General features: G+C 40.9%; 1 protein-coding gene across 15 annotated transcripts in view; it reads right to left on the minus strand.

The window, feature by feature from the left end:
• trpm3 (transient receptor potential cation channel, subfamily M, member 3) overlaps nt 1-9812 on the minus strand; it is a 144568-nt gene that overhangs the window by 28370 nt on the left and 106386 nt on the right. For 14 of the 15 annotated variants that reach the window (XM_042221173.1, XM_042221172.1, XM_014333677.2 and 11 more), the window contains exons 9-12: nt 6465-6537; nt 1475-1575; nt 1039-1173; nt 903-953 (exon numbers count right to left, since the gene is read on the minus strand). In XM_042221173.1, coding sequence (XP_042077107.1) covers nt 903-953; nt 1039-1173; nt 1475-1575; nt 6465-6537 — 360 coding nt within the window. Of the gene's footprint in view, nt 1-6; nt 694-902; nt 954-1038; nt 1174-1474; nt 1576-6464; nt 6538-9812 lie in introns of those variants that run through there. The other variant, XM_042221177.1, reaches the window with a different exon arrangement.

Below are 9812 nucleotides of genomic sequence, written 5' to 3' on the forward strand. Positions count from 1 at the left end.
TTAAGCTTTTTTTTGCTATCTAATATATAGTAAACATTTAAAAACAAACAAAAAAGATTTTACATTGGTTTCAGAGGAAAAGAAAAAAAAACCTTGTGTAGGCAATGACATGCCAGAGCTTTTTCTGTCATTTTACACATTTTTTCCTTACAATTTAAGCCCGAAGTCATGCAGACACATTTTTTAATGTACTGAAGCAGCATTTCTGTATCATGTACAAAAACTGAGACGTGCTGCTGAAATTACACTTCTTTTTCCTATATTAAAATATCTCACAGATTAAATGTGCAGTTACACTTCTTCACATGTGGCCCACAATGTAAAATGAGTTTGACACCCCTTATTTAAATGTTATGAATGTGTTTTTCTACCACCCCCCGTAAGCTCTCTGAATCACCTTGTGTCTCAACTATCACTATTCAAGAAATCAAGTTACAGGCCATTTAAAATACAAGTTAAAACTAAAACAAACTGTGGGACTACTAAGCTCTTCAGCCTTGCAGCATTTCCATTGTGGTCTCACTTTGCTCAGTATTGCTCCGAGTTCTGCGGATAAAACAATATTTAATACATGTAGTGTTTGTTTACCGTGGTGGTGTGTGCCTTTGATAAAGAAAGGAGTAAACTGAGGAATCATGAGAGGGATGAGAGTCGTGCACAGCACTACACAGCCACTGCAGCCCGCAACTCCAGCTGAAAAAGAAAAGCCGGCCGGCATCTATTTGCAGTTTACAGCAACTAGTGCAAAATGTAGATATATACGGAGTGATGCAAACAGCATAACAACACACACCACAAAAAAAGCAACTGCAACTCTATGGAGTCAAACTTGTCTTCTTTAATATACCACATTCCCATACTGAACAGCAACAGAGCTACTGGGACGGCAGTGATGGTCATACCTTTTTGACATCTCTGACGAGGTGGTACAGCGTGTTTGATGGTCCATGGCGCTGTTGAAAGAAAGAAAAAAGTAACAGAATGAGGTTTTTTTTTTTTTTTTAAAGCGTGTTTTCAACACTTTATGCTTGTCATTACCGTGTTATAGAGCTCCTCCAGCCTGGAAAGAGTGAGGAAACGGTGCATGCTGACTCCATTTTCAATCAGTAGCTTGACAAAGTCAACTCTGTCCAGAACTAAGGCATCCAGCATCGCCTGCTCCAGGGAACCAACCTAGGACATACACAGTATACAGTGATATCACATCCTATACACAAGAACTGCATCAAGTATTTCTTCTCATGTAAACAACTTTGAGCATCGTGAGCTATTATTGTTATAATTATTAGAGCAGTATTAGCATTAAGTTCAAATTCAACTACTGTGAAACTCAGAGTTGAGACAAAGTGTTTTTAACAGCCCGTTTCATCGCGTCAGTGCGAATAAATCAGGTTCAAACATCCTGTGAATATAAATAATAACACAGTATGTATACATCACATATATTCTGGCTTATACTGTATCTGCTTCTTACAGGCCACTGCTGTCCGTAGATGAAGATCTGACTCCGTGCGATGTCCACTCTGTTCCACGCCAAAGCCAAACTCAGCTGATCAGGGGCTGAAGCATTAGCACCTGGTATGGATTGTTACACATACAAGTTTTTCTTTAGGAGAAACACAGCTATAAAATATAAGTATATATTCTAGTATATCCTCACTGCCACATCTATATCTTTGATCAATATATTAACATTAATATGACAGAGTCAACCAAAAGAAATAATTTTTTATGATTATTCTAAATGGACATTGTGTTTATTTATTACTCTGCAGAATTTGTATATTTGTAAAGTGCTGCAGTGGGACTGCCAAGGTTAACGCTCATGAATTATTTTGCTGAAGTGCTTGGCTAAACTGCAAAATGTTATTGTGACAAGACGAAGGTTTGGTCTACTTGAAGCTGTTTTGAATAGTATTGTGCTGCGCTTGTCATCTGTAAAACAGAAGAACCCGTCTTTACTCACTGATATAAGCATTTCTTTAACACTCTACCTCATCCCTGCAGAAAATGTGGACTACACATTTTTCCTTTGATTTCTGTGTCCAAAAACATTTACAGTACTCTGATCCTTCACGTCGATCCTCCAGAAAACATATCAGTAACATAACTAGAAGACAAAGTAAAAGAACTCCAATGTATACAAATGCAAGATTAAAATGATAATAATAATAACAAAAGAGTGTGAGTGGAGTAAATTGAGTGTAATGCTGGGTGGAACAAAATACCTTGTTTACAAGATTTGTGTAAATCTGTTGAGCTATTTTTCTCTAAATGGTGACTGTGACTGAAATTAATATCATAATGAAATTGCACTGTGGTTCAAATGTATTCATGGACTCCTGTCATTTCCTTTTTCTCTCCTCTCTTGTTTTCTGTCGTCTAATATTTTGGAATTAACTCAGTTTTTCAAGGTTCCATTAAAAAAAGCACTTACAGCATTTGAAGTGACTAGACAGTCAGTCCATGAGAGATATTATTTTTTGTCGTTGTACCTGTTTGTACTAACACATCTCAGCAAATGCTGACTAATGAGACGTAATTCAAGATCACAGCCTGCTGTTCCCAACAATACTTTAGCGTAGTGCAAACAGAGAAAAACAAGAAAAACACAAAGGAAGAAATTAATTTTTTTAGCCTTCTGACAAATCAACTGTAAGTTAAAGCACAATAATATCCCTGGTTTGACAAGATGGTGTGATTTGTATTAAGAATCCCAATATCATCACTTTACAGCCTGCTCTCTCTGACTTCAAGGCTTGTGCTGCATCACTAGAGCTTAATGGAGTGAGTTCTGACAGAGTCCCACTGATAATAAGCAGTGCCCACTAATAGGAGTTTTAGGGGATATATGTATATATTAAAAGGAAAGGAGGTCCTGCTTTATCAAAGGCCTGTGACTTCATTCTCTCTGCCTGCAGGGTTGGACTGAAGTCAACTGACTTTATGTACCCAATCTTTAGGATATTGACTACCCCAGACAGCAGGCCATCAATTACTCCCACCTCACCACACTTGCACCATCTGTGTGTAGTTGTTGTTTCCTCTCTGCGAGGTCTCCTTCCACTTCTCTTAATCTTTCTATCTTTCTTACAGAGGCTCGCGCTCTCCCCTTAAATTCTCTTTCTTCGATTCTTGCTCAGTTCGCTCCACTCTGTGCATTCCTGACTGTGATGTTTTGTTTTTTTGTTGAGCCCCAGGCAGTGGCTTAGTTCCTTGGCGAAGGAGTCTAATCCAGTGTTTTAAAAAGCTCTCAGGCAGGATGTGACCGATTTCATTTTACACTAAAAGCCTTGAACACATCTCATTCATGCAGCTGCAGAATGAGAATTGCATCTGAAATGGCCCCCGTGCTGTTGACCATAAGACAATTTTGCCCCTAACTCATTTTTAATTTTTCTAATTTCTTTTTAATGATGTTCTTTTTGCTATTTTGCCTTTTTGCTCTTTGATTTCACATTCTTCCTTCACTTATTCACAAAAGCTTCTCTAACAATGTGACTAGACATGAATAGCAGATCTCATTAAACACAATAACCTTATGTATATATAGAAAAGGTAACAGAATGGAGAAAAAGAGTTTGGAATGAAGATAATTAATGGATGGGCCAAAGAAATTATTCATCATCACTGCAAGCTACTCTTTTGCACTTTTTCCTTGTCTGTGGACTGGCATGTTCCTCTAGGGAACAATTCCTGAGACAGCCAATCATATGTGTTGAATTTCTAAGCACTCCCACAGGAATCACTGATCCTTGGCATGCAGGCATGATGTCTGTACTTCTAGTCTCTAGTGTGTGTGTGTATGTGAGTGTGTGACAGGAAGAGAAAATGCATGCAATCTCCTGTGAGCATAGGAGAAGCAACAGAAACCACAATCAATACAACCTACTGAACAACCAATTGAGCAAATGGATCCATGGATCCCCTCTCTCTCCCACTCGTGTGTGTGTGTGGTTTACTTTGGTAATTTTTCATTATTATTAACAAATGTATAGGAATTTGTTACAGAACAGCTTGAATATGAGCCTTTTTACAAGTGTACGCACATGAACCAAAGCATTATGTCCACTCACAGTCAATGTATTGGCTCTAGGAGAATGGGAAGTTGCAAAAGACTGAGCTTTTTTTTTTCCAAGTTCCAAATTTTTGTGCCCAGACAACTGTTCAGAGCATCTCAAAAATGGCAGTACTTGTGAATCATTCATGGCCAGTATTAATGAATACTTACAAACAGTGATTTGGAGAGGAACAAACCATTAAACAGGAAAGGGCTGTTGTGGGATATACCCTAAAAATGTAAACTTCTCCGCGCCAGAGCTACTTTAGAAGTCTTGTAGTCCATAACTCAGTGGGTGTGAAGTGTTTTACTGTCACAGCAAAGACCAACAGCATATGACGCAGGGCTAGTGATAATGGTTTGTTCTTCAGTGTTTCTTTGTGCATATTTCAGTGTCAGTCCTCATGTTGTCGTGCTGATTAAATAGAATGCGTTGCAGTGTGATAAATGGAGGAGGAAACAACAAGGATATGAGCCTTTAAATCACTATTAGTTTGTCTCTGAGGAGCAATTTATGAGATATTTTATAAGGTGATCTGACGTGCAGTCCCAGAGTACTCAGTGGTTCTCCTTTAAAAGAGAGTTTAAACTCCTCGTGGTCCAAATCTTTTGGCCATGACAGCAGCCCTTGAACGGCCATGCCACATAAGGTTCTGTACATGTGTAAATATAAGATATTTTACAACATGAGCTGTGCTTAGATGATATATGGCTTTCACAAAGAACTTTTTTACCTCATGAAAATGTATTTCATAAGTGCAACTTAAATGCAAATATATTCTTCAAAGAAAATGCCACAAAAGACAGGGCACTTACCGGGGACTGGCAGTGTCATCCTAGAATTACTTGTCTCTGGCCACAGAGGTAATGAGCAGCTGTGTTTGCGCTAATTGATGATTTTACAGGTGTTATTTTTATCTCAGGTTTTTAATTAGCATACAAAATGAGAAAGCTGAGCTCACTGTAAGCCTGCCTGTAATGGCTTTAATACTGTAGCTGTTGGGAAACTAGAGCTGCAACCCCCTTATGTTTAAGTAATTACTTAAACAATTAGACACCTAAATATACACTCACCACTCACTTTGTTAGTTACACCTTGGTAGCATTAGATTGGACCACCTTTTGCTTTCAGGACTGACTTAAAATACTCCTGGAAATACTCCTCAGAGATTTTGGTCCATATTGACATGATAGCATAGTTGCTACAGATTTGCTGGCTGCACATCCATGATGTGAATCTTCCATTTCACCAGATCCCAAAGATGCTCTATTGGATTTAGATCTGGTGACTGTGGAGGCCATTTGGATACACTGAACTCATTGTCATGTTCAAGAAAAAAGTTTGAGGCGATTTGAGCTTTGTGACGTGTCATCATGCTGAAAGCAGCCATCAGAAGATGCTTTATACTGCATATGGTCATAAAGGGATGGGCATTTTCGGCAACAATACTTAGGCGGCTTGTGCCATTTAAACCATGCTCAGCTGGTACAAGGGGCACCAAGCAAGCCAAGAAAATACCCCCACACTATTATGCCAGCACCAGCAGACTGATCCATTGATAAAAGGCAGGAAGGCTCAATGCTTTCATGCTGTTTACGTCAAATTCTGACTCTACTATCAGAATGTTTTGGCAGAAATCTAGACTCAACATAACAGGCAAAGTTTGTCATATCTATAGACCAATTCTGGGGTAACTGTTGATGCTCTGAGCTGACAGGAGTGGCACCTGTTCTTCTGCTTCTGGAAAACCATCTGCTACCAGATTTGATGTGTCTTACGTTTTAAAGTGTTCTTCTGTATATGTTGGCTGTATAATCACTATGTGATTTATTGTTGGCTTCCAATCAGCTTGAAGCAGTCTGTCCATTCTGCTCTGAGCTCTGGGATCAACAGGGAATTTTCACCCAGAGAAATTCAGTTCACCAGATATTTTCGCACAGTTCTCTGAAAACTCTAGAGATGGATTTACGGGAAAATCGCAATGGATCCCAGTTTCTGAAATACTCAGTCCAGCCCGTCTCTTTCCGACAACCATGACTCAAAGTCACTTAAATGTTAAACCTTTGTTTAAGGTTATGATGCTCAGGCTGAACTTCAGCAGGTCGTCTTGACTCTGTCTACACACCTAAAAGCATTGCGTTGCTGCCATGTGACTGGCTGATGAGATCAGACAGATTTCTCTGTGTTTTATTCCAGAGCTACGAGGTGTAACCACAGAAACCTGTGTGATTTGAGCAACTAACTGGAACAGTGTATGAGGAAGGAACGCTTTCTGAAACAGTCATCTTCCCTTCATGTAAAGAAACTGCCAAATAACAACATTTGAGGAGTGAAATTGAAGTCACTCACTGTGGACTCATGCTTCAACAAACACCAAACACACACACGTACCAACATACTCACCTTTGAGTAACGCAGTGAGAATGGCAAGGTCAATGTCTTGATGACCCTCCGATCCCATCCGGAAAACTGTTATCTGTGAGACAATGACCAGACAATGACACACACACACACATACACAGAAGAAAGTCAAGGAGACAGAAAAGCGAGAGCGTCTGGGAGTGAGGTGAGGTGGTTCCTGTGAAAGCAAAGCAGCTTTAGTTTTGAGTCATGTGATTCTTGTTGGAGCAAATGTCTTAATGTATGCTCATAGCATATAAAGAAAGTAATATAGCTACATCGTGTGTGCTCTTATTTGCTGGATTAAACTGCTTCACTAAAAACACTTCTGCTGAGGTGCTTGGTGGAGGAAAAGGGGAGAGCTGACGAAATCCTCTCATGTACTGTACGGTAGTCCCCCTCTCTCTTGGCTCTTATAGAGAGAACTCCACAAGCAGCCTGTTCACTGGAAAGAGGGAATGAAGGGATTTGCTGAGGAGGCAACTGAGGAGAACGAGTAAAAACACAGAAGGGAGGAGGTTCAAATGAATAAGAACTGCAGGTTTTCTCCCCTAACACAGTTCATTCTGGTCTTTTTTTCCGCTGTGTCGTACACTTTTCGGATTAGGCTTAAAGGGAATATTTTACTCACTGCCCAGTTTAGATCTTTATTTGCTGCATATTTTACATCATGTGTGAGAATGAACAAATGGTGCGATGGATGCGAGCTAAAGTCAGCTGAGAGGGTAATTTGAGAAATGCTGTGGGTTTTCTTGATTTTTTTTAAAGTCAGAAATAGCAACAGCGCACACGTAATGGCGTTAGCGTGTGGGCCCACGTGCTCATATGTGTGCATGTGTGAAAGGCACCTTGTGGGAGCATGAGAGAATCCGTGTTCTGAATGCTTGATGAGCTATTCCTCTAATCCCTTACAACCAGCCATCCATCTCCTCCCACCTCCCTCCCCGCAGCACATCTTCTTTCCCATCTACACCCCCACCCCCACCCCAAATGCCTTCATTTCGTGGGGCTCCAGGAATCCGCAGTCTTTGCTGCTGCTGTTGCCGCTGCATCCCTTGGGCAATGCTGCAATGTTGTAGGCTAACCCTCCTCTTTATCCCTCTATATCTCGTTCCCGCTTTTACACTAAGTGAACACAAGTAATTCAAGTCCACATTGATATTTTACATTATCTGTTTATATTGGCTCTTTGCTCATTTGAACAAAAACTAATTGCTAATAAGGGTAGCTTTTAGGTGCGTGCATGCTCATGTGCATGTGGTGGTCATGTGCCCATCTAATCATGGGGTCTTTCCGGAGGTGAAATAGAAGTGTAATGAGATGTAAAGGTATCGATTGAGATCTTCTTGATACCAGTGAGTCGCTGGTGCAGAGCGTAATTTCATTAGCTTCCTGGAGTTACAGTGCACCTGTGTGCATTTTCATAGTGTGGCCAGTGGCTTGAGCATCATTTGCCACAATGCCAGACTCATTGCCTGCACTCTAATAGACACTGACAACACATTTAGGGAGCCATCTGTAGATCCCATGTTAAAGTCTTTCCAAGTGTGCGTGCATGACTTTGAGTTTAAGAGACTGATTAGTCTCATCTGTGCTCCTGTGTAGAGGCTTGAAAAAGTCAAATGGCGTATGTGAAATGTGTGACCTTCTGACAACATGATTTACAGAAAGAACTGCTCATACTGACAAAAAGGGAAAGAATATCTGAAGGCAGAGAGGGCAGCTAGATCTACAGCTGTTAAGGGTGTGTTTGGGTGCGTGTCTAATTTCAACCAATCTGGCTTTTTGTCCATTATACCCTGTAGTTATCATTAGTGGGTTGAAGAATTCCCCTACAATCACTCCCTGACACACACACACACATGACTCTTGGTCAAATTCCTTCAGGACTACAATGAAAGATAATGTGGTAGATGAACGATGATTATAGCTTCTGCTCTCTCTTCCACCCAGCATCTTTTTGTCAATCACTAATCTTACAGCAGCCTCTCACTGGCATGCTGCCCCTTCATCCTTTGCCCACTGCCTCATCCCTCGTCACTCCCTCCAATTACATCCCCAAGGTGACCCCGTGCATATGAGCTACCTGCTATGGCTGGGAAACTGCTGCTCAGAAGCTGAGCTACATATCCTCTGAGACAATGCAAGGCTGCTTTAATCTCAGCAATCCCACAGAGAGTCATCAATAAATGTGAGCGAAAGTAAACAGGCAGCTTTTCCTTTTTCTCACCTCATACACTGAAAGACGCTCTTGAGTACTTACTGGGAGCAAACAACTTTAGCACAGTGGTAGACACAGTTTCAATATTTTTGCTCTTCCACTCAAGGCATAAATTCACCCATCTGTTGTGGATTCCAGCTGTCTTTTGACAAGAATAGAGGAACTAAGAAAAGACGCATTAATGACAAGAAGAGGGAGACAAGTGGAGGCAGGGATTGAGAGAAAAGGCGGCAGGAAAGAGGAAGCGTGCGTGAAGCAAATGGAAGCCAGAAGGAGCGAGATGTTGTGTTGGCAAATTGAAGATTGATATGTGAAATTAAAGAGGAACAGGCAGGATTCTTGCATCTTCAGAGGTGCTATGCTGCATACCCTGAGGATCAGAAAACAGCTCTTCATACTCCAGCGAGCCGAGCTGATTGCAAAACATTCATCTTCATTTAACAGGCAAAGATCCTGCTGACACTGGCCAAACACACAATCACGGGTTTCTGAATCGTCTTCTGCGGCTCACTCAATAACAATGGTAAAAGTTCAAGTCTGACAAAACTCTGCTAATGGTTTCATCTGGATGAATTTTAAGCATAAATTATTTACATGTATATTTCTTTCTTTCTGGGAGAAACCATAAACCAATAGCTTTCAGTACAGCGAGAAACAGAGGAACGAGGGAAATAAGTTTCTCTACTCATGAAATTTTAAACTGATAAACTGCCCTGCTGATAATGAACCAAGGAATTGTCTCCCTCTGTTTGTGCCTCAAACTGTCTGCGTACCTCATTTCCCATTTGCTATATAGCCAAACCATTTCTCCCCCTGCCTCATCCCTCCCTACATCCCCTCCTCTTTCCCTCCATCTGTCCCTACCATGTTCCCTCCCACTTGCCCTCTCCCTCTCTCTCATGGTCTATTTAAGTCGCTCGTTTGCTCTCATTTTCCTCCTACTCTTTCTTAGTATCTCTTGTCAGGACTGTGGAGGAACATTGTGGGCTGGTGGTTCCTCCTCAATATTTTATCCGAATTAAAGAAACAGAGATGGTTTTACTTTTATTTACAAAGCTTGGACATACTCTGACAGCCAAGTGGGCTGGGGTGTGTGTGTGTGGGCTGGGGTGTGTGTGTGTGTGTGTGTG

Source organism: Haplochromis burtoni, unplaced genomic scaffold, assembly GCF_018398535.1.
Source record: "Haplochromis burtoni strain Fernald_Lab_line unplaced genomic scaffold, NCSU_Asbu1 Contig_62, whole genome shotgun sequence".
Taxonomy (NCBI): Eukaryota; Metazoa; Chordata; class Actinopteri; order Cichliformes; family Cichlidae; genus Haplochromis; species Haplochromis burtoni.